Source organism: Gadus macrocephalus, chromosome 16 (assembly GCF_031168955.1).
Source record: "Gadus macrocephalus chromosome 16, ASM3116895v1".
NCBI classification, from domain to species: Eukaryota; Metazoa; Chordata; class Actinopteri; order Gadiformes; family Gadidae; genus Gadus; species Gadus macrocephalus.
This window is the reverse complement of record NC_082397.1, coordinates 6,684,653-6,709,310: the sequence shown is the minus strand read 5'-3', so window position 1 is coordinate 6,709,310 and position 24,658 is coordinate 6,684,653. Positions and strand designations below refer to the sequence as shown.

Below are 24,658 nucleotides of genomic sequence, written 5' to 3'. Positions count from 1 at the left end.
CCATCATTACAAAATAGGTTCTCTGGAGTCAAGGAACATCCTCCACCATGGACATGACTACTCCTCCACCTGCTCAATACATAAACATGACTCTATTCCTCCACCAGCTCATTACATAAACATGACTCTATTCCTCCGCCAGCTCATGATGAACAATGTATCTCTAGATGAAGCTAGATGAAGCCGTCTCTCGATAGCTTGAGGAGTCCATGACTCTAGATAGAAGCTTGATGAGTCCATGACTCTAGCTAGAAGCTGGATGAGTCCATGACTCTAGATAGAAGCTGGATGAGTCCAGGACTCTAGATAGAAGCTGGATGAGTCCATCTCTCTACAAGAAGCTTGATGAATCCAATACTCTAGATAGAAGCTGGATGAGTCCATCTCTCTAGAAAGAAGCTTGTCTCTCGTGAAGGATATAAAATGACGCAGCAGGCCAGGACCGGTTTGGACTGGGGGAAGGGGTGCAGGAAGTCCCAGACCAGTGCCACCATGGCAAACAGACAGGACACCGTGCAGATCAGCAGTCGGCCGTCCACAAGACTGAAGTTCTCTACATAACCAAACTTCTCCAGCAACACCTGGAGGACAGACAGAGAGGAGACAGCGAGATCAGGACAGAGAAGATGATCAGCATTGAAAACAGACAGTGATAAACACATAGACAGGAAGAGAAATGGAGCAACAGGTAGACTTTAAGGATGAACTTACAGAAAGTTAAAAAACAACATGTAGAGTGACCGATACAGGCAGGTAGGTAGACAGATCGGGTAGACATCAGAAAATAAATTTCTTCTAATCATAAAGCCTATAGTTGCAAGTATTAATCATAGCACAAATTTTAATACATGCATTCTTTGAGATAATACTAAAATCTGTATTAATCCTATTGTTAATACCAATACAAGGATTAATGAAAGTTATAATACGACATTCTGTAATAATGATAAACATGTATTAATGATAGTTATACTAATAATAATGAGGGGATTAATAACCTTCTTGGCTGCGTCATCCAGGGAGTTTTTCACCGCGGCTCCGTCCCACTTGTCGATCTTCACCGGCTTCTCCTCGATCCTCCACTAGAAAAATTATTAGATCACACTACAAGAGATTAGTGTATATGACATCCTTAATTAATCCTACGTATTCATAAATAAATACTAACCATGCAAATGTGATTCCTAGCTTCACTGCTCTTTATTCCGTGGTTTCTTTTACCTAGTTTGTGCAGAAGCACTGTAACTTTAACTATCTTAACTGTTCTCAGACTCACTTGACAGTCCACTTCTGTGTCTAACCCACAGCTGTTACAGTCCGCTGTAAAGCATTACCGTCTCCTCATGTTTTCAAATGTAACAATATATTTGAGTTATTAAAGTGCCATAGGATTGCAAATCTGCTTATTAATATTATTAAGTGATAGTTCGCTATACATTATGATATATATTCTGGCGTGTATTACCCATGTGAACTAAACGAAACACAAGAGACAAGTTCAACTCACATGCTGCAAGATATCTAATATAGTATTGTACGATATGAACTGTAGCTCAGAAAGCGGTTTATCGTTTATTATAAAATATCGTGATGCATTATAATAGACTGTATTATGCTCATATTATAATATATGTTAACATCAGTCCGGCACCAGGATGCTATCAGTAGCTTAGCCCAACCAAGCGGATGTTACAGTTGAAATAAGAACTACTTATCGTGTAATGAACCACTCGACTAGAAGATGCTGCTGCGTGTGAAAGTAGAAGATGTGAATTAAAGCCCCGTTTAATCACATTGTCATTTTAACCTCATTCAAGCTCACTTTCTCCAGGAGGCCGTTCTTTCCGTTCCGGGCTGCCATCTTCTCTTTCTCTCGCACCTGTAGGCCGCTGATTGGTTGACACAACCAACGTAGAGTTCTCGGATTGGACAGTATAACTTTCTCAACGGAGGACGATGATTGGACTGCAAAGCGGTCTCAATGGAGGGCAATGATTGGACGGCATAGCATTTTGTGCAACCAGAGCCATTAAAAATGCTGCCCTCAAAACAGCTCGGAGGTTCGGAAGCTACGTGTCTTTAAGGTAAACCTTCCTTACTTCCGAAATAAACCTCCGAACCTCCCGGAAACACTGAGCGTTTTGAAGGCGGCAACTCTCCTACGTGCTAGTGTCGACGTCATCGCGTCTCAGATACAAGTATGTGTTTCAAGATTCAAAGAAGAAATTGATGGAGAGTATGTGTTTGCCTTAACGAGACCAAAACTGTCCTTTATTCTATGAATTATGAATTATTATGTATACAAATAGTTTCGTCATATAATATTTCCTTAATACGTTTATTGGTACAATCATTAATTTAGAGAAAGAGACACTTGCATGCGATAAAAATGATATTGATTGTAAAAAGCTGTATATCAAAATATGCTTCACTCATGAATGCAAATAGACTAAAAATAAATCAATTCATAATAGATATCAGATACTGTATTAAACCATTATTTGGTCGAAAGGAAGTGAAGCAATTAAACTAATATAAATATGTAAAGCCTTAAATATTGGTCTTTAATGTCTTTGTTGCCATGTCGTTTTGTTTTGTTTTGTGTCGAATTTAATACTTTTGTTTTGTTTGAGGATGATTGCATGACTTGAGTTTAATATCAGTACAATAGAAAATTAAAATGTTCAACCATTTAGCCAGCAAGGCTAAATTGGGATCGGAGGCCATACAGATTAGTTACACAGCCGATAAGAAAAACGCCAAGCTCATGGATTTTATTGAGGTATTTTCAATGGGACACAATTCATGTATTAATCGTCCAATGGAATGTTTTTTAATTGGCAGTTAAATGTGGTGAGTTCCTTCTTAAAGGGCTAAGACTCCAAAATGTATATCATTTTGAGGCTCTTTCACATAAAAGATAGCCCAAATCGGCAGCTCACTCCCAAGTGTCCTTGACCCTATCAGAATTCAAGAGACAGCCAAGACATGAGCTGAATAGCATGGCAGAACACCATTTCTTAATTCTTCATTCAGCTCAAGTACATTTAATACACTAACCTTATTTATCTTTATTTCACTGTTCATACAGGAGTGCAGCTCCTGTAAGTGTGTAGGCCTATATTCGTTTTATAAGAGCTAAGAAACAGGCCTACAGTGTTTGCAAATCATTCTAAATAACGGATTTCCTTGATCATTGAATCATTATCAAACATTTAAATACGGTTAAATGTCACCTGTTTAGATGTTTAAAACCAAAATATATCACGTGAAACAGCGCCCACATTTAAGAAAGTGTGTGCCACCCGCTAAAGCTTTAAAACGTTGTGAAAGGTTTAGCACTATGTATTTGAAGTTCATCAATAGCAGTGATTGTCTTTAGGCTTTATATTATTTTTTTTAACAAAGAATCACCTTTTGTGCGTCAAAAAGTAATGTCAGAAGTGGGATTCGAACCCACGCCTCCAGAGGAGACTGCGACCTGAACGCAGCGCCTTAGACCGCTCGGCCATCCTGACTTATGCAAACATTACAATATTTACAACATTCCAATTCTAAATTTTTATTTATTTAGAATTGGAATGTTCAATATGAGGATGTTTTTTTATATATATATTTATACTTCAATAGGTGTATTATAAAACTTGGTTAGGGTCCGTCTATTCAGCAAATAAATAAACTTCCGGTAAGTGTAGAATTCTGTGAACACGATCGGAGAATACATCTGATTAGGTTAAAAGGAATCATGAAGAATGTAATTACATTTTAACTCTATAACTGTTAAAGTTACACCTTCCGTCCGATAAAATAATCAATAGTCCACAAACGCGAATGTAATTTGACAACAAGTCCGGGCGTAACTACTAGTCACAAGGTGATGAGTCACTGGTATTAGTTTAGTTTCGTTACCACCTCTGTGTTCAACCAACCCTCCACATGGAGCCAAAGAAACAACAGGTAAGATAAGGTCTAACTTTATTAGATAATATGAGTTTAGATTGATCCATACGGATTCGATAGCAAGCATCATCAAGCGATGACTTAAAGTCTTGGTGAAGACAGGAGGGATTTTATTTCCGCAAAACAGTTTTAAAGAGCCAGTGAACCTACTGTTTCAACTTGAAATCTATAACGGTGAACTCAACCCAAATTAGGTTTGGGTTGAGAGTTATAGGAAAGAGGGGCCTGTCATTGTAACGACCCACGCCACCTTTTAATACATTTTTGTCCCGTCCATGTCTATGAGCATTATAATTAGTTAGGTTCTATCTATTCTATATGATATCCGGCACACACCGTAGCGATGTCCGAAAAGCGTGTCTTCGCAACCCCCCCACCGGGTCCTCTTGTTAGACGTCAGTGGAACGGAGTGGAACGTCCACGTAATGTTTTGGGGAGAATGGCAAAATAAATAAATAGGATTTAATCAAATTTTCTCTTTATTGGGCACTTATTTCAGTAGCAATGATAAAGTGGCATAGATCACTATTTTGAAGATTATATAAGGCAAATTACCACGTTATAAACAAAAACATGTGGGTTCACTGGCTTTTAATACCAAATCACTCGAGGTTGTTGTACCAGACTCGATCAAACGATGGAGCAGCAAAAAGCCTAATATAATATTAAGAGGCTAATAATGCTATGGTGTCTAACTTTGGCTAGAAACAAAATGGTTTGACTAAGAAGGAACAATATGACTCCTCTGTTTCTTGCTGTCCTCTCCTTGTATTTTTTCCATGTTGTTGTTCTTGGTCCGGAATCGGAACCAGAAGCCAGCAGCTTCCAAGAGATCTGCTGGAAGAGGAGGGACCAGTAACATTGTCCTTCCGGTCGTCAGATATCATCCCTCCATCACACAAACCAGCCACCAGGGAAGAGGGCCAAGCTCAGCCCAGAAGATATTCCCAGCCCGGAAACCAGACAAGAAACCGGACCAGAAACCAGACCAGAAACTAGACCAGAAACCGGACCAGAAACCTGACCAGAGGCCAGACCAGAGGCCAGAAAAGAAAACAGACAAGAGGCCAGACAAGAAACCAGACCAGAGGCAAGACAAGAAACCAGACTTAGTCCTGGGAGGCAGGTCAGATGTTCTAGAACAGCCTTTCTTAAACTATGGGTCAGGATGCAAAATGGGACGCAATCCAGCTGGCGGTAGCAATGGACAGAACTCTCTGAAAACTCTGAGCTCTGGCCCAAGTCCAGAGAAGGTCGTCCTGGAGGGCGGGGAGCTGACCCCCGGCGTTGTGGAGGAGGTGGAGGTGCTGACTCGGGGTCAGAGAGACAACCCGGCCTGGTTCGAGTGGCGGAAGCACCGCATCACCGCCTCCAATGTCCACCGAATCGCACACAGCCGCTTCGTTAACGGGACAAGCAGCACACCCCCTGGCTCCTACGTAGCTAACATCACAGGTAGACCACACCTCCTACCTGTCTGACACCACAGGTAGACCACACCTCCTACCTGTATGACACCACAGGTAGACCACACCTCCTACCTGTCTGACACCACAGGTAGACCACACCTCCTACCTGTCTGACACCACAGGTAGACCACACCTCCTACCTGTCTGACACCACAGGTAGACCACACCTCCTACCTGCCTGACACCACAGGTAGACCACACCTCCTACCTGTCTGACACCACAGGTAGACCACACCTCCTACCTGTCTGACAACACAGGTAGACCACACCTCCTACCTGTCTGACACCACAGGTAGACCACACCTCCTACCTGTCTGACAACACAGGTAGACCACACCTCCTACCTGTCTGACACCACAGGTAGACCACACCTCCTACCTGTCTGACACCACAGGTAGACCACACCTCCTACCTGTCTGACACCACAGGTAGACCACACCTCCTACCTGTCTGACACCACAGGTAGACCACACCTCCTATCTGTATGACACCACAGGTAGACCACACCTCCTACCTGTCTGACACCACAGGTAGACCACACCTCCTACCTGTCTGACAACACAGGTAGACCACACCTCCTACCTGTCTGACACCACAGGTAGACCACACTCCTTACCTTGTTGCTATATGAACAGTATCGTCTGGTTTTTGAGAGCCGTGTGGTTGTGTATAAAGCGGTGTTTCTAATACCCAGGACAGGGTTCGAGGGTCCAGACCAGAGCGATGAGGTGGGGTGTGGACATGGAGGCCCGGGCAGTGAAAGAATACCAGGTAACACGGACCTCGTTCCACAAACCGATGTATGTTGCATTTCAATACAAACAGTATTGCAGTGGATGACACCAACATTGACCACATAAAGACAACATATAGAACTTTGTTTGTAAACTGTATTTCCATGGAATTGTTCAGGTGCTGAAGAGCAAGCTTCTTGGGCGAGAAGTGGTCGTTCAAGATTCGGGTCTGTTCATCGACCCCAAGCGGCCCTGGTTGGCGGCAAGCCCTGATGGCATTGTGATCGACAAGCTGTCTGGACAACGGATGCTGTGCCTGGAAGTGAAATGCCCGTTCAAACACAAAGACCGCAAGGTTGAGGAGGCTTGTAAGGAGGACAAAGACTTCTGCCTGCAGATCCAAGAGTTACCTAACCAGGTATGTTCAGAGAGGGTGGGAGGAGTTACCTGACCAGAGTGAGTGTACTGCACAGTTCCTCTGAAGCACCCTGGGGATACTACTACACTCTGGTTGAATGAATGAATTAGTCTTTGAGGCTAATGTATATGTGGGTAATGAGTAGTGTATGCTTGTGGGTAAGGACTGGAGTAGTGTGAGTTTTTGTTTACAGAGTAGTGCGGATTCGTGCGTAATGGGAAGTGTATATTTATATAATATTTATGTGTGTTCCTAGCAGCCAGTGTATCGGTTGAAAAAGAACCACAGCTACTACAGCCAGATCCAGTGCCAGCTGGCCGTCACAGGGATGGACCAGGCAGACCTGGCGGTTTTCACCCTTAAGGAGACGGCCCTGGTGCCTGTGCCCTTCGACCCTGAGTTCTGGGAGGAGACGCTGAGCAAGCTGCAGAGGTTCAAGGAGGTTCTGCTCCCCCAACTGGAAAAGCACAGACCGCTGGACCCCGAAATGAGACCAGAGATGTAGAGGCTGGGCTGTTTGTTTTGAGGTCCGAAAGGATGTGAAGCAAAATAGAAACTGGGGTGTTCGCAGACAAAATGCTGGTCTAGGACCAAGGCGAGGCTCTGCATTGGGTTGCTATTCCTGCAGCGTGTGCAGGATGCTTAGCCTAACTAGTCCAACATTTACCACATGCTCCCAATTCACAGATGCCAGCTATTGGTCAACAATACAATAGGGGTTTGGAATCAGCATTTGCTTTGTTCTACCCACAAAAGTAAAATGACGTCAAATAACCCTAACCCTAAACTTAGGCCGATTTATATCATAATCTCATGACTTCAGCCTAACCCATTATTTAACTGCCATTATTTAATAACTGCCAACTTGTACTTCTACTTCTGGGGCTTTAATGAGTTATTGGGTTTTCAAGGGTCCTTATGAAATCAGCTGTCCATCCAGTTTCAAATAAAACACAAAAAGTAGGAGGTGATGGTCTTTATTAGCAGGTTTTTTATAACAGCTTAATTTATTAGGCCAGTCCGTCATCCATCGCAGTGATCTGGAGTTATCTTTGCAGCCCCTGCCTGAACTCTCTTCATTTGAATGCCTTGCTTTTAAATGTAAGCCCCCTTCCTCCGTGCTGTTCCTCCTTATTTACCGACCACCAAAACCGAACACATCTTTCATCCCTGAAATGTCAAATCTCCTCACAACTTTCTGCACATCCTCTGCCGACGTTATCATTTTAGGTGATATGAACATCCACGTCAACATCCCCTCCTGCCGCTTTGCTGCTGAATTTCTTCAACTATTGGACTGCTTTAATTTAAAACAACTTGTTGATGTCCCCACACACACCAGGGGGCACTTTGGACTTGGTCATCACAAACTCTGCCCCTCTCACAAACCCGCAGTTGTATGACCTTGGTTTCTCTGACCACAAGATAATTTCTATAGAGTTGCTAGCCTCATCCAGCCTCTCCAAGCCTAGACGAAATATCAGCTTTAGAAACACACAAAAATATTAACCAAGAACACCTGGCAGCAGACTTTCAGCATCTCTCCACACTCTTCTCATCAGCCGACGAAGCAGTGGACTACTACAACAGCCATCTGAGTAGCCTCCTGGATCACCATGCACCATGTTAAAACCAGAGCAGTCACCTTCACCCGCCCAGCACCCTGGTTCTCAGATGGGCTGCGGAAGATGAAGGCAGCAGAGCGAGTCCTTTTGCGACGATACAAAACATCTGGCCTCACTGTTCACAATCAAATCTACCGGAAGCACCAACTACAGTATTCAAAGTCCCTTAAAGAGGCAAAGCCACTTCTTTACTCTGAAGCCATCAGAAACAATCCAGGAAATTCCAAACGGCTCTTCTCTACTCTCTCCCTGGGTCCCTCCAAATCGAACCCACACACAGTCACATGCGGTCAGGTAATCAGCCGCCATGGTTTTTCATTCCATTGCTACGCCGACGACACACAGCTCTATGTCAATGCCACAGATGCCAGCCCACATTCAACATCACCGTCATCAAAACTCACCACGTGTCTGGAGGAGATAAAGGTATTGATGGAGCACAATTTCCTCCCACTCAACAGCTCCAAAACTGAAGCCATCCTGGCCGGCATCTCTCACCAGATCAAATCATCATCCATAACCAGCATCACCTTTTCTGGTTCAAATATCCCTCTCTCATCAACAGTCACAAATCTTGGTGTAAAAATGGACCCCCAGCTCACTTTTGAATCCCATATCAACCACCTCTGCGTCTCTGCCGTACTGGACAACTGACACACGGTCGTTATTTTCGCCCACATTAAGTTCCTCCACCATTCTCTGAACAAAATCACGCTTCTATCACCTCCGCAACATTTCCAAACTCTGCCCCATTCTCTCCCTCTCAGACTCCGAAAAACTAGTTCATGCCTTTATCTCCTCCAGACTGGACTACTGTAACGCACTAGTGTTGGCTCGTTCGTTCGCGAACCGGTTCGAATGACCGAGTCTTTAGGACGAACGAACTGAACCGGTTCGTCTCTCTCGTTCGTTCGGTCGTCACGTTCACCATTCGATTCACCGGAGACTCGACTGAACGAACAAACGAGTTTCCGGTAGCACTAACTCCACTGAGTCTGACTGACTCAATTGAGAACCGTGCAATGGCGTGCATTCCATGATGCGATTCACCATTACCTGAAACTAGGCTGAATCGCGAACGACTCCTCCACGTTCAGTCGAGTTTCCGGTGAATCGATTCACCGGAAACTTGACTGAACTAGGAGGAGTCGTTCACAAATCGAATGTTCGTTCAGCCTGGTTTCCGGTAGCGGTAAATCGCATCATGGAATGGACCCCATTGCACGGTTCTCAGCTGAGTCAGTCAGACTCAGTGGAGTTAGTGCTACCGGAAACTCGACTGAACGAACGAACGAACGATTCGCGAACGACTCCTCGTGGCGAACTGAATCATGCGAACTGGGTCACAGAAACTAATCATTGAATCCACCACTATAACGCACTACTCATCGGGATCCCTAGCAAGAGCCTGCAGAGGCTTCAATGCATACAAAACTCTGCAGCTAGGATCCTGATGAGTGTGCTGCAAGCATGAGCACATTACCCCCATCCTCCACTCACTCCACTGGCTTCCAACATAACACAACACGCTCCTAAAAAAACATAAAACATTTATTTTTAAGAAAACCTTTGGCTCCCACTCTTAGATGTTTTTAAACCCCCTTTTTATTTTTATTTTTGCTTTTTAACCTGTAGCCCTTTGAGATCTTCGGATGAAAAGGGCACTATAAATTAAATGTATTATTATTATTATTATTTATGAATTACTTTCCGATAACTGTGTAATTCTGTAAACAGGATCGGATCGAGAATAAATCGGATTATTTTAACAGGAATCATTAAGAATGTATTTACATCTGAACTGTTGACGTTAAATCAGCCTGTATCGTCCGATTAAATAATCATTAGTCCACAAACGCGAATGTAGTTTGCCGATAAGTCTGGGCGCCATAGGCGTCAATATAGGGCTACTATCTAGTGACTGACAAGGTGATGAGTCATTATATTAGTTGAGTTTCGTTACCACTTCTGTGTTGAACCAAACCTTTCACATGGAACCAACGAAACAACAGGTAAGATAACTTTATTAGACTTTATTATATAATATGAGTTTAGATCGATCCTTACAGATTCGATTTCAAGAATCATCAACATCAAGCGATGTATTCTCGTGAACCAGAGACGGGTGAAGACGGTAGGGAGGAGCATAGTGACAACATTTACATCCTTACACTGACCCGTGTATAGATTCAACGTAAATGCCCCACTTCTGGAGATATTTTTCTGTCCCGTCCTGCATCCTATATTACATCCTTTCATATGCAGCCACTTTTCCCAATTCAGTCATCCACTCCTGAACTGGTGGTTCTCGTGGTTTCTTTCAGTTCCTGAGAACTATTAGTCGTCCAATCATGATAGTCTGTGTCCAGTACTTCATTGGGTGCGGAAAGGCAGACACCACTTTGCAGTTCCCTACTATATATAACTTAGGACAGAGCACAAATTATAATAAGTTATGTTCTATTCTATTATGATATGCGCCATACATCGTAGCGATATAGCCTATAGTAGAGATGTTCGTAAAGCGTGTCCACACAACAGCCCCCACGGGGGGCCATTGCCCGCCTTTTAATAGGCCCTGAGACGGCACGTAAAGAACATTATCAGGGTGGAACGTCCACGAAATGTTTTGGGGAGAATGGCAAATATGTAGGATTGGGGACTTATTTCAGTAACAATGATAACATGACATAGATAACTATGTTGATTATCTAAGACAAATTACCACGTTATAAACAAAAACATGTGGGTTCACTGGCTATTAATATTTTGTACCAGACTCGACCAAACGACGGAGCAGCAAATCTAATATTATAATAAAAGCCTAATAATGCTATGGTCTCCATCTTTGGCTAGAAAACAAAATGGTTGGAATAAGAAGGGATCAATATGTCACAGTTGGCAGCTGGCAGGCAGGTAGGTAAGACCCAATAGCAGAGAGTTCAGGTAAAGGATAATTTATTAACGCAAAAGGCAAGGAACACCGAGAACACAGGTGACGCAGGTAACACGGGTAACACAAAGAACACCGGTAACACACAGGACACAACTCACCACAAACTACAATGATCCGTGGGAACAAAGGAAAGACAAGGGCTTAAATACTAAACACAGGGCACGCAACGAGTAATAGCTGAAACACATTAGGGGAGGGAGCAGTAATCACACAGGAGGGAAACTTGACCGGACATGGGGAGAAGCAAGACAGAGATACCAAAGTAAAACAGGAAACACACCAAAACAAGACAAGGAAACACTCAGACCATGACACAATATGACTCATCTGTTTCTTTTTCTGTCCTCTCCTTGTATCATCTCCATGTTGTTCTTCTGGAATCGGAAGAAGAAGCCGGCAGATTCCAAGAGATCTGCTGGAAGAGGAGGGACCAGTAACAATATCCTACCGGTCGTCAAATATCATCCCTCCATAACACAAACCAGCCACCAGGGAAGAGGGCCAAGCTCAGCCCAGAAGACACTCCCAGCCCAGAAACCAGACAAGAAACCAGACCAGAAACCAGACCAGAAACCACACCAGAAACCAGACCAGAAACCACACCAGAAACCAGACCAGAAACCACTCAAGAAACCAGACCATGGGACCAGTAACATTATCCTACCGGTCGTCAAATATCATCCCTCCATCACACAAACCAGCCACCAGGGCAGAGGGCCAAGCCCAGCCCAGAAACCAGACAAGAAACCACCCCAGAAACCACACCAGAAAGCACTCAAGAAACCAGACCGTGGGACCAGTAACATTGTCCTACCGGTCGTCAAATATCATCCCTCCATCACACAAACCAGCCACCAGGGAAGAGGGCCAAGCCCAGCCCAGAAGACATTCCCAGCCCGGAAAACAGACCAGAAACCGGACCAGAAACCGGACCAGAAACCTGACCAGAGGCCAGAAAAGAAACCAGACTTAGTCCTGGGAGGCAGATCAGATGTTCTAGAACAGCCTTTCTTAAACTATGGCTCAGGATGCAAAATGGGACGCAATCCAGCTGGCGGTAGCAATGGACAGAACTCTCTAAAAACTCTGAGCTCAGGCCCAAGTCCAGAGAAGGTCGTCCTGGAGGGCGGGGAGCTGACCCCCAGCGTTGTGGAGGCGGTGGAGGTGCTGACTCGGGGTCAGAGAGACAACCCGGCCTGGTTCGAGTGGCGGAAGCACCGCATCACCGCCTCCAATGTCCACCGAATCGCACACAGCCGCTTCGTTAACGGGACAAGCAGCACACTCCCTGGCTCCTACGTAGCTAACATCACAGGTAGACCACACCTCCTACCTGTCTGACACCACAGGTAGACCACACCTCCTACCTGTATGACACCACAGGTAGACCACACCTCCTACCTGTCTGACACCACAGGTAGATCACACCTCCTACCTGTCTGACACCACAGGTAGACCACACCTCCTACCTGTCTGACACCACAGGTAGACCACACCTCCTATCTGTATGACACCACAGGTAGACCACACCTCCTACCTGTCTGACAACACAGGTAGACCACACCTCCTACCTGTCTGACACCACAGGTAGACCACACCTCTTACCTGTCTGACACCACAGGTAGACCACACCTCCTACCTGTCTGACACCACAGGTAGACCACACCTCCTGCCTGTCTGACACCACAGGTAGACCACACCCCTTCCCTTGTTGCTATATGAACAGTATCGTCTGGTTTTTGAGAGCCGTGTGGTTGTGTATAAAGCGGTGTTTCTAATACCCAGGACAGGGTTCGAGGGTCCAGACCAGAGCGATGAGGTGGGGTGTGGACATGGAGGCCCGGGCAGTGAAAGAATACCAGGTAACACGGTGGACCTCGCTCCACAAACCGATGTATGTTGCATTTCAATACAAACAGTATTGCAGTGGATGACACCAACATTGACCACATAAAGAAAACATATAGAACTTTGTTTGTAAACTGTATTTCCATGGAATTGTTCAGGTGCTGAAGAGCAAGCTTCTTGGGCGAGAAGTGGTCGTTCAAGATTCGGGTCTGTTCATCGACCCCAAGCGGCCCTGGTTGGCGGCAAGCCCTGATGGCATTGTGATCGACAAGCTGTCTGGACAACGGATGCTGTGCCTGGAAGTGAAATGCCCGTTCAAACACAAAGACCGCAAGGTTGAGGAGGCTTGTAAGGAGGACAAAGACTTCTGCCTGCAGATCCAAGAGTTACCTAACCAGGTATGTTCAGAGAGGGTGGGAGGAGTTACCTGACCAGAGTGAGTGTACTGCACAGTTCCTCTGAAGCACCCTGGGGATACTACTACACTCTGGTCGAATGAATGAATTAGTATTTGAGGGTAATGTGTAGTGTGTATATGTGGGTAATGAGTAGTGTATGCTTGTGGGTAAGGACAGGAGTAGTGTGTGTTTTTGTTTACAGAGTAGTGAGGATTTGTGCGTAATGGGAAGTGTATATTTATATGATATTTGTGTGTGTTCCTAGCAGCCAGTGTATCGGTTGAAAAAGAACCACAGCTACTACAGCCAGATCCAGTGCCAGCTGGCCGTCACAGGGATGGACCAGGCAGACCTGGCGGTTTTCACCCTTAAGGAGACGGCCCTGGTGCCTGTGCCCTTCGACCCTGAGTTCTGGGAGGAGACGCTGAGCAAGCTGCAGAGGTTCAAGGAGGTTCTGCTCCCCCAACTGGAAAAGCACAGACCGCTGGACCCCGAAATGAGACCAGAGATGTAGAGGCTGGGCTGTTTGTTTTGAGGTCCGAAAGGATGTGAAGCGAAATAGAAACTGGGGTGTTCGCAGACAAAATGCTGGTCTAGGACCAAGGCGAGGCTCTGCATTGGGTTGCTATTCCTGCAGCGTGTGCAGGATGCTTAGCCTAACTAGTCCAACATTTACCACATGCTCCCAATTCACAGATGCCAGCTATTGGTCAACAATACAATAGGGGTTTGGAATCAGCATTTGCTTTGTTCTACCCACAAAAGTAAAATGACGTCAAATAACCCTAACCCTAAACTTGGGGTCTTAGGCCGATTTATATCATAATCTCATGACTTCAGCTAAACCCATTATTTAACTGCCATTATTTAATAACTGCCAACTTGTACTTCTACTTCTGAGGCTTTAATGTGTTATTGGGCTAAACCTGATCAAGAGATCCAGATGTTCATCTCTTGAATGTTGACTTGAACACACCAACATTTAGTAAGTTATTTCACAATAAAGGTCCTGAGGAAAACAGTGCAAGAATCGTATTTCCTATTGATGGTCCTGATGAACAGTGCAGGAATGTTATTTAACGTTTTCAAGGGTGCAAGAATATTATTTAACGTTTTCAAGGGTCCTCCATGAAATCAGCTGTCCATCCAGTTTTAAATAAAACACAAAAGGTAGGAGGTGATGGTCTTTATTAGCAGGTTTTTTATAACAGCTTAACTTATTATGGGACATAAACATACAAATTATTTCTCTAATAATGTCCATACGTCTTTCTCACGTCTTGCTTTAAATGTTGGAGGAACAGAGTCTGTCAGATCGGCCAATCACGGTCTGACCACGCCCGCTGACAGTTAAACAAGAAGGCAGCAGAACCGGTTTGGACCGGCTCCCTCTGGACCGCCAACCGACAAGTGAGCTGGTGGGGAGGGCGGAGTCACTGGAACTTAAATGTGATTGGCATTTGCGTGTATCAGTCCTTGGCATGGAGCAGGGAGCGGTGGGCGGGATCACAGGTAGCCCTCCTTCTGGAACTGCTCCTGCAGGATGTCGCGGTACTCGTCGAAGCCGCCGTCGATGCGCCGCACGGCTCCCTTCTCGCACACCCAGAGCTCCTTACACACCAGGCGGATCAGTCGCTCGTCGTGAGAGACCAGCACCACCCCTCCCTGGGGAGACAGAGGGGTCAGCAATGCTAGCACAACTAGCCGCTGACGCTACCGCTAGCAACGGTAGCCGCTAACGCCACTACTAGAAACACTGTCCACTGACACTTCTAGCCACCAGCACCACTCCTCCCTGGCGGGACAGAGCGGCTATTGCAATAATCCAGGTAACGCTCGATACTAGTAACACTAGCTAGGGTAAGCAACACTAGGTCCACTAGCTGCTAGCTCCTGGTATTAACTCCACTATCTGCTAGCTCCTGGTATTAGCTCCTGGTATTAGCTCCACTAGCTCCTGGTATTAGCTCTACTAGCTCCTAGTGTTAGCTCCACTAGCTCCTAGTGTTAGCTCCACTAGCTCCTAGTGTTAGCTCCACTAGCTGCTAGCCCCTGGCATTAGCTCCACTAGCTGCTAGCTCCTGGTATTAGCTCCACTAGCTGCTAGCCCCTGGTATTAGCTTCACTAGCTGCTAGCCCCTGGTATTAGCTCCACTAGCTGCTAGCCCCTGGTATTAGCTCCACTAGCTGCTAGCCCCTGGTATTAGCTCCACTAGCTGCTAGCCCCTGGTATTAGCTCCACTAGCTGCTAGCCCCTGGTATTAGCTCCACTAGCTGCTAGCTCCTGGTATTAGCCCCACTAGCAATTAGCTCCTGGTATTAGCTCCACTAGCTGCTAGCTCCTGGTATTAGCTCCACTAGCTGCTAGCCCCTGGTATTAGCTCAACTAGCTGCTAGCCCCTGGTATTAGCTCCACTAGCTGCTCGCCCCTGGTATTAGCTCCACTAGCTGCTAGCTCCTGGTATTAGCTCCACTAGCTGCTAGCCCCTGGTATTAGCTCCACTAGCTGCTAGCCCCTGGTATTAGCTCCACTAGCTGCTAGCCCCTGGTATTAGCTCCACTAGCTGCTAGCTTCTGGTATTAGCTCCACTAGCTGCTAGCTCCTGGTATTAGCTCCACTAGCTGCTAGCTCCTCACCTTGAATTTGCTGAGGGCCTTGGCCAGCGCCTCGATGGTCTCCATGTCCAGATGGTTAGTGGGCTCATCAAGGATGTAGAAGTTAGGACTGGAACACAAACACATATGTTCACATACAAAATATAGCCTCCTGATTGGTTAGAGTGGAGGTAAACGACAGGTTAAGGGGCTCACCAGGGCATGGTCATCTGGGCGAAGGCCACTCTGCTCTTCTGTCCTCCAGACAGGCTGGCCACTGGCCTGGTGGCCAGCTCCCCTGTGATGCCATAACCCCCCAGCTGGTGGCGGTACTCCTCCTCATTACGTCCTGCAAACAGAACACAGTCAGCAGTCAACAAGAGACTCGGGGAGACGGTCGTCAGGGAGACGGTGGGTGTTGTACCTGGGAACTTGTTGAGCAGTAGTTCCACTGAGCAGACGTTAAGGTCCAGTTGGTCAACGTGATGCTGGCTGAAATACCCGATCTTCAGGTTCCTGTTAGAGGGAGAGAGCGAGTAAGTAAGCAAGTGAGTGAATACGTGTGCGAGTGTGTGAGTGTGTATATGTCTGTTAGTGTTACCGGTGGGCTTGTCTCACTCCGTTGACAGGCGTCAGCTCCCCCATCAGGAGCTTCAACATGGTGGACTTCCCCGCTCCGTTCTCTCCCACCTGACGGGAAACATAGAATTAGAGCAAGGCCACCACGAACCTCAACCACTAGTACTCTAGAGACCACTAGACCAAGGTGGAACAAGTGTCCAGGTTCTAGAACGCATGAGGAAGAGCAGGCGGAGGACGTACGATGCAGATCCTGGACTCCAGGTCGGCAGACACGTTGAGTCCAGTGAAGAGGCGGCGTTCGGGTGTGTAGTAGAACTCCACCTCGTCCAGCTGGAGGATGGGCGGAGACAACTTCTCAAAGTTATCAGGAAACCTGCAGACACAGAACAGACTTGTAAGACACGTGTGCAGATAACCCATGCAGATATCCCCTCCCCGAGCAAGCACACCTACAGGTACACACGACTAGAGAAGCTAGGTATGATGCAGGTGTGACAAGGCCAATTACCTTAATGACACCTCGGTCTCCTTCTCTAGAGGCTTCAGCGGCGGTCTGAATACACAAACAGAAAACACACCTTTCACTCTGACAGAACAGGAGAGCCGGCTAGCACCCAGGCTTGGGCAGGGGTGAGGTGTGTAGTAAGGTGTGTGTAGGTAAGGTGTGTTAAGTTAAGGTTTTTGTTGTTGAGGTGTGTAATTCTGGTTTGTGTAGTTCAGGTGTGAGAGTAGGTGTGTGTGTGTGCGTAGTTCCGGTGTGTGTAGTTCAGATGTTTTTGGGTCAGTCGTGTAATTCAGGTGTGCATAGTTCAGGTGTGTGTAATTCAGTCCTGTAGTTCATGTGTGTGTAGTTAAAGTGTGCAAAACAAGTGTTTGTGTGGGTCAGTTGTGTAAGTCAGCGGTGTGTGTAGTTCAGGTGGTGTAGTTCAGGTGTGTGTAGTTCAGGTGGGTGTAGTCAATGTTTAATTCAGATGTGTGTAAATCAGGTGTGTCTACTCCAGGTGTGTGGGTCGGTTGTGTAAGTCAGGTGTGTAGCTTTGGTGTGTGTGTAGTTCGGTTGTGGGTATTTTGTACTTACAGTTTCTCCAGCAATTTGAGTTTGCTCTGCACCTGAGCAGCTCTGTTGGCATTATATCGGAATCTATCGATGAACACCTGAAAAAACAAATTTCACAAAATTACAAAAACACAACTCTACTTACCACTGAAAAACAACATATCACACACAAATGATCATGAAGCCCCTCACAGCTCTGAAGACCTATTCATCTTGTTTAAGTGTTTGTTTTAGGTAGAGATTGAAGTAGTACCTGGATATGCCGTCTGTATTGTAACTATAGATACACTAGAGAAGTAGGGGATGTATAATACCGAGATATGTCGTCTATATTGTAACTATAGATACACTAGATAAGTAGGGGATGTATAATACCTGGATATGTCGTCTGTATTGTAACTATAGAAACAGTAGAGGGGTAGAGATAGTGTTATACCTGGATATGCTCTCTGTATTGAAACTGAGCATCATATTCCCTCTGCTGGTTTTTAAGTCTGTCTTCTTTGGTCTTGACAAAGTTCTCGTAGTCGCCCCGGTAACTGTCCAGCCTCTGGGTGTGCAGGTGGATGATGTCCGTTACCACGGCGTTGAGGAAGTTACGGTCGTGGGACACCACCAAGATGGTGGACTGCCACGTCTGAGGAGCACAAATCAGATGTTGTACTGAGACAGGTTTCACACCAACAGTTACACGTTCACACCAGGAGTTAGAAACATTCATACCAGGAGATGGACAACTTCACACCACCAGTTACACATTCACGTTATACATTATACAATCACAACAGGAGTTAGATAGTAGACATGTATACCAGTAGTTATACAGTAGACCACAACATTCATACAGTAGACCACAACATTCATACCAGGAGTTATACAGTAGACCACAACATTCATACAGTAGACCACAACATTCATACCAGGAGTTATACAGTAGACCACAACATTCATACAGTAGACCACAACATTCATATCAGGAGTTATACAGTAGACCACAACATTCATACAGTAGACCACAACATTCATATCAGGAGTTATACAGTAGACCACAACATTCATACAGTAGACCACAACATTCATATCAGGAGTTATACAGTAGACCACAACATTCATACAGTAGACCACAACATTCATATCAGGAGTTATACAGTAGACCACAACATTCATACAGTAAACCACAACATTCATATCAGGAGTTATACAGTAGACCACAACATTCGTACCAGGAGTTATATAGTGGAGGACCACAACATTCATACCAGGAGTTAGACAAAATAGCACACAGTGTTTTACCTGGAGGTAGTTTTCCAACCACAGTATGGCACGTACATCCAACATGTTGGTGGGCTCTGAAATACAACATGTCTGTCACTACATCACATACACACACAAGCTGTTCATATACATATATCTGAGGTATAAAATACATAAAGAGATGACCAAGGGGTTCAACTTACCATCGAGTAAGAGGAGGTCCGGCCTGAAGCAGACATGAAGTAGAATTAGCACGGGTATTAAAGAAACAGACATGTGGAAGCATTAGCATTAGCATGGGCTAAGACAGAAACAGAAATGCAGTAGTGTTAATTGGCATTAACGATTAATCAAATTCAAACCAACATCGCAATGAAATAGAACGAGATTTGCAAATCGCAACGGCTTCGAAAAAAATGTTTTACTGCTGACTGGAGATCAGTAAGATTTGTATTTATATTTATTTTATTTGATAATCTCCTTTTACTTCTATTGGATTGGATTTTAAATATAATTTAAAAGTGTGATTAATCATAAGTTAACTCACCAATACTATGCGATTAAATATTTTAATAGTTTCCCAGCCCTAGATATACAGCAATATCAATTCATGTATCAATAAATCTTAACACATAGGCCTGCCCTATGTTTTAAGATTTAAATTGGTCAAAATAATCGCTATTGGATTATTTCCCCAAATCGTTCAGACCTAGTGATGATGTATCTGTGACAAGCCTCCTTGTACTGCTAGGTCTGTAGGAGGATGGGTTAAGAATGATGAGAGGAGACTTACTTTGCAAACAAAGCTCTGGCCAGCGCTAGCCTCATCCTCCAGCCTCCGGAGAACTCCCTGCAGGGACACACAGTTAGCATGACACACACACACACACACACACACACACACACACACACACACACACACACACACACACACACACACACACACACACACACACACACACACACACACACACACACACACACACACACACACACACGTTGGGGTCGGGACTTACTCAGAAGTAAAGGGCGGGACTTACTCAGAAGTAGGGGCGGGACTTACTCAGAAGTTGGGGGCGGGACTTACTCAGAAGTTGGGGGCGGGACTTACTCAGAAGTTGGGGGCGGGACTTACTCAGAAGTTGGGGGCGGGACTCACCTGGTAGTTTGCGCTTGCATTTGAGCAGAGAAGCCGAGACCAGCCAGGATGACAGACGCTCTAAGTGGAGAGACAAGTTGTGTTACTGAAGAATAATACTACATCATTACTGTAGAGTATGGTAGCATATCAAAGATCAGTACTTTGCGGGTGCTTTGTCTGCCTCCATCTCCTCCAGCTGGGCGTAGATCTCCGACAGACGGACACTCGCTGCTCCATCAGCCCTGCACACACATCCCATAATAAGAACCACATCCCATAGATACCACCACAGATCTGATAAAAAAAACACCACATCCCATAATAAGAAAAACACATCCCATTGTAACCAACCACACATACCATAGTAACAACCACAAAACCGACAATAAGAACACTGACCACATCCCATAGTAACACAACCGCACACCCTGAAGCAACCAGGAATCACGTTCCCGCGGACCCATTAGCAACCAGTCCTCCCGTTCCCGCGCGTCGCTTCGCCACCGGCACTCACGTTCCCGCGGCGATGCGTGCGTTGAGCTGCCGCTCCTGCAGCAGCAGCCCCTCCCGCAGCGTGTCGCTCTCCAGGACGCTCTGCAGCGCCACCGTGTCGTCGCCGTCCACCTCCTGCTCCACGTGCAGGATGGTGATGTGGGCTGGGACGCGCAGGCTGCGGCTGGCCAGCATCTTCAGCAGGGTGGTCTTCCCCAGGCCGTTCCGGCCGATCAGGCCGTAACGTCGGCCCGCCGCCAGCATCACCTCCGCCCCCTGGAGCAGGGACCTGCGGAGACACGACTTATCATCACACACACACACTTCGAAACATGATGCGCAACTTCTTATGTACACCTCAACACATTGCGTTTAGGTGAAGAGCGAGGTGTGTTTTGTTACAGAGTGAGTTGTGGTAGTTACAGAGTAAGGAGTGTGTAGTTCAAGAGTTAGGTGTGTGTAGTTAAGGAGTGTGGTGTATAGTTAAGGGAGATGGTGTAGTTAAAGAGTGCATTGTGTGTCGTTAAAAAGTGAGGTGTGGGGTGAAGAGGTTAAGAGTGAGGTTTGTAGTAAAGGAGTGTGTAGTAAAAGAGTGATGTGTGTAGTTACAGAATGAGAGGTTTAGTAAAAGTTCAAGCAGGAGGTGTGTTGTTAAGGTGAAGAGGTCTCACCTTTCCCCAAAGGAAACATCAAAGTTCTCAATGCGTATGTCATAGCTGCGGTTCCGTCCTGATAGGTCGATCCGGGTGTCCTTTTTATTGCTGGCCTGGCTAGCTGAGGCCTCCTCCAGCACTCTGGGGGTGGGGTCAAAAGACATACATTATGTTAATACATGCGTCAGGTATATTGACGTCACATGGCCAACATTATGTATATACATGGTCCGGTACACCCACATAGGTCTTTCTGAAACAGACATGGATATAGCTCACGGTGAAATAAATCTTGAGGAAACGGATCCAGGCTATATAAATCTAGGTGATCAGACATAGATCTAGGTGATAAAAATCTAGGTCAAACAGACATAGATCTAGGGTTATACAATTTGGGGTACGTACAGGGGTGTGGTCGTCTTCTGTCCATCCTTGTCGTTACGTCTGACGTGTTTCTGTTTCAGCTTTGCTTCAGCCTTCTCTAGCTTCTTGGCATCCACGGTCTGGAGCACATTCATGCAACACACATCCATATTACACACACCAAGCATAAAACACCGAATATTAATCACACAATATAACGCAAAGAAAACACATCAAAGGGTAAACAAATAAATACAATATAATAAATCCCAAATCACTGGCTAGTTTCTGACCAATTAGGGGCTCTGTTCCCTGATTGGTGTGTGAAATGGAGTACTTCTCCACGGTGGAGGGATGTGGGGATGTAGCAGGCCGAGAGCGAGGTTTCTTTCACTTTTATGAATCTTTTTCTCTTCTGATCTCTTTTTACAACTCTCTGATCTTCATTATGATACATTTATTAATATATTGAAAACACACACACACACGATAATATAACAGGGACACATACCGTGTTCTGTGATCTCTTCAACATCCAGATGCCCTGAACATCGTCTTTCGTCGTCACTGAGGAGGAGAAACAGGATGGAGAAGGAGAGGGAAGGAATTGTCAGACTGTGTCGTAAGGATTTTTTTAATACCTAATCCCAAATGATTCCATGAGGTGACTTTTGTGTTACAAAACAGTTACTATGCTATTGACAGAGCGTAGAGACATGTTGGATAACTATGGTTACAACCGGACTGAAACAATGGGGACACGATAGGTTGTTAGGGTTACCACACTACTGGCACAGCGTGGACACATGGTAGGTTGCTATGGTTACGCCAGGGGGTTTTCTTACCACATTCGGCTGACATCTGCGACAGCTGCACGGGAGCATCTAGCAGAAGCTGCCTTTGAGATCCATGGCCGTTCCGCCTGCAAACCAGAGTCGCACCAAATCAACAGGTTTCTATAGTCACACCACATTAACTGGGTAGTGGAGTAACACCACATCAACTCGCCTCTGGAGTCAAACCACAGCAAATAGCTTCGGAGTCACACCATATAAACACGTTACTATAGTCACACCAGATCAACCCTGTTCCGGAGTCACACCAAGTCAACAGGGTTCTGGTGTCACACCACATCAACATGGTTCTGGAGTCACACCACATCAGCATGGTTCTGTGGTCACCCTGCGTCAACATCTATTAAAAGGTAAAATCTATTAAAATTATGTTTAAATAGCTGTTTTAACAGTGTGAGGTGGTTGAGCTGGTTAAATTTACAGTGCGAGGGTGTTGAACTGGTTTAACCAACAGCGTGAGGGTGTTGAACTGGTTTAACTTACAGTGTGAGGGTGTTGAACATTTGGAGGCAGATGTCTCTGATGTCCTCTTCATTCTTGCAGTCGGCAGACACTTCCTGCAACACACCACCAATAGCCTCGAAGACCTCGTCATCATCCTCAAAGTCTGCCCCGCCGCAGTCCAAAACACCTGAAACACAAATATGACTGAAAGTTAGAGTTTTACTACTTATGTGTCACATTTAAACCGACTCGTAGCTTTATATTACCTGGACAAATTGGTAGTCAATGCTAAGTGATGATTATTTTGTAAATGGTATAAATGAAGTCACATCCTATAACCGATCAATAAAAAAAAAAAAAAAAAGCTGGCCAGCCCGTCCCTCTCTCTCCATGTAAAAAAAACCACTGACCCTCCAAGCTCCTCCCACTCACACCACCCAGCTGACCGAGCTATGCTAGTTCACATCACCCAGTTGCACAGCCAGTAAGTGGAGGGAGCGGATCTATCCATTTTTTAAGCCTCTTTCGTACTTACTGGGAGGGTTTAATCGTACACATTTCGACTAAGATTAAATGATATAGTCAGTCCATATTTATATGGATACATCCATTATTTTATTCATTGACACTTCCCGCCAAATAACATCCCACACATGCTGCTACTTCCGTTACAGCATGCGTTGTTTGGCTAGCTAGCTAGCTCGCCGTTTCCCCTGCTTGACTTGACAGCAGAGAGTAGTACTAGTAGGATCTATGGGTTTGGAATACCTGTGGCGGGTTCTTGTTTTGGAAGTGGTGTATGGAGGCAACATGTTAGAATGTCTAACGTTTATATTGCATTGATGTTTTGTATGTTAGTCCATTAAGAATATTTGAACAGTGAGCAAAAAAAAAAAGAATATCTGAACAGCCGATAACCCTATTAACAAACTATTCAGTGCCTCATTATTGTACGACTACTCTGTGCTTTGCACTGCCTGCTAACCACAAACTTCTACTAGGTGATAAGGGAGTAGCAGCAGATCTTATGAAGATGCGCCGTGACGCACCACACCCTTAAATGCATCACACAGAAGTTGGATATCTGTGTCTTGGTGTTTGGAGATTGATTACCATCTTCTACTGTAGGAACCCTTATGCATGCATTTCCACGTGTGTACGCATTTTCCAAACCAATTAGTCACTGTTGGTTAAATTGGATGAGCAACCTGATTGGTGGGTAGGCTTCCCCTAGCTCTCAACTTCCGGTACTATTACGTCACCGCACTAGAATATGAGCGTTCTTTCCGATTTGTCTTGTATTTCTGGTGTCAACGCGTAGGAATCGCATATGGCTTTGGTCTTCACATGAATAAGAGGCTAGCTACCGCACAATTGAGTCATATCGTGTTTCTGGACCCTCTCTACCGTGGCTGACGAGCCGGGGCTGTCTCAGTTTAGCTGGAACCCACGTTAAAAACCGTCCCGACTTCACGTGGTTCAAAGGGGCTAACAAATTGAATTAAAGTCATTTATACAATCCGATTTACAGACGGGATCTTATAGATAATGGATCCGTGGTCCGTGTGGCTCATACCTTTGATGTAATTGAACACTTCTTGGTCGATTTGGGGAAACTCGCTCTTCAGGATGTCCACGTAGGTCGCCATGATACACCGGTCCTCCTGCAGAGGATATGCGCATGCGGTGCTGGTGTATGATGGGAAACGTAGTTGCGTGTGGTTTAAAAACTGCCTTGCTTTATTAAGAAGAAATAATTCGAATGGTTTGCTTTTGAAATAAACGCCTTGTCCTTTGAAGACATTACGCATTGAA

At 45.4% G+C, this 24,658-nt stretch overlaps 4 protein-coding genes and 1 non-coding gene across 9 annotated transcripts in view; 2 read left to right on the top strand and 3 right to left on the bottom strand.

The window, feature by feature from the left end:
• Window positions 1-2,144, bottom strand: part of spcs2 (signal peptidase complex subunit 2) — a 3,289-nt gene extending 1,145 nt beyond the window's left edge. The window contains exons 1-4 of one of the 2 annotated variants that reach the window (XM_060075896.1): window positions 1,823-2,144; window positions 999-1,082; window positions 421-581; window positions 1-17 (exon numbers count right to left, since the gene is read on the bottom strand). The exon at window positions 1-17 is cut by the window's left edge and continues 118 nt beyond it. In XM_060075896.1, coding sequence (XP_059931879.1) covers window positions 1-17; window positions 421-581; window positions 999-1,082; window positions 1,823-1,861 — 301 coding nt within the window. In that variant the 5' untranslated portion in view covers window positions 1,862-2,144. Of the gene's footprint in view, window positions 18-420; window positions 582-998; window positions 1,083-1,807 lie in introns of both variants that reach the window. The other variant, XM_060075895.1, reaches the window with a different exon arrangement.
• A 1,291-nt stretch (window positions 2,145-3,435) lies between these two features.
• On the bottom strand, window positions 3,436-3,518 carry trnal-cag (transfer RNA leucine (anticodon CAG)). The gene has a single exon. It is a non-coding gene; the product is annotated as a tRNA-Leu (tRNA).
• A 206-nt stretch (window positions 3,519-3,724) lies between these two features.
• On the top strand, window positions 3,725-7,502 carry LOC132474935 (uncharacterized). 3 transcript variants are annotated; one of them, XM_060075868.1, is made up of 5 exons: window positions 3,725-3,957; window positions 4,773-5,415; window positions 6,124-6,200; window positions 6,342-6,581; window positions 6,841-7,502. In XM_060075868.1, the coding sequence occupies exons 1-5, from the start codon at window positions 3,937-3,939 to the stop codon at window positions 7,084-7,086; spliced, it is 1,227 nt and encodes a 408-aa protein (XP_059931851.1). In that variant the 5' UTR covers window positions 3,725-3,936; the 3' UTR covers window positions 7,087-7,502. The 3 variants fall into 3 exon arrangements, with proteins under 3 accessions (XP_059931851.1, XP_059931852.1, XP_059931850.1); XM_060075869.1 differs by having other exon boundaries at window positions 3,726-3,957; window positions 4,776-5,415; window positions 6,838-7,502; XM_060075867.1 differs by having other exon boundaries at window positions 3,731-3,957; window positions 6,838-7,502.
• Window positions 7,503-10,182: 2,680 nt separating this feature from the next.
• LOC132474930 (uncharacterized) lies at window positions 10,183-14,346 on the top strand. Of its 2 annotated transcripts, none has more exons than XM_060075859.1 (5): window positions 10,183-10,218; window positions 11,550-12,477; window positions 12,948-13,024; window positions 13,169-13,408; window positions 13,677-14,346. In XM_060075859.1, exons 1-5 carry the CDS (start codon window positions 10,198-10,200, stop codon window positions 13,920-13,922), a joined length of 1,512 nt encoding a protein of 503 aa, XP_059931842.1. In that variant the 5' UTR covers window positions 10,183-10,197; the 3' UTR covers window positions 13,923-14,346. The 2 variants fall into 2 exon arrangements, with proteins under 2 accessions (XP_059931842.1, XP_059931841.1); XM_060075858.1 differs by having other exon boundaries at window positions 13,674-14,346.
• Window positions 14,347-14,579: 233 nt separating this feature from the next.
• Window positions 14,580-24,570, bottom strand: abcf3 (ATP-binding cassette, sub-family F (GCN20), member 3). Its single transcript, XM_060075833.1, has 21 exons — window positions 24,420-24,570; window positions 22,883-23,030; window positions 22,391-22,467; window positions 22,057-22,112; window positions 21,588-21,685; window positions 21,201-21,323; window positions 20,552-20,818; window positions 20,199-20,279; window positions 20,056-20,115; window positions 19,690-19,746; window positions 19,100-19,122; window positions 18,936-18,991; window positions 18,079-18,279; window positions 17,664-17,740; window positions 17,094-17,138; window positions 16,826-16,958; window positions 16,605-16,693; window positions 16,428-16,519; window positions 16,220-16,352; window positions 16,046-16,133; window positions 14,580-15,073 (listed from the first exon to the last, which is right to left on the bottom strand). The coding sequence occupies exons 1-21, from the start codon at window positions 24,490-24,492 to the stop codon at window positions 14,915-14,917; spliced, it is 2,136 nt and encodes a 711-aa protein (XP_059931816.1). The 5' UTR covers window positions 24,493-24,570; the 3' UTR covers window positions 14,580-14,914.
• Window positions 24,571-24,658: the final 88 nt, after the last annotated feature.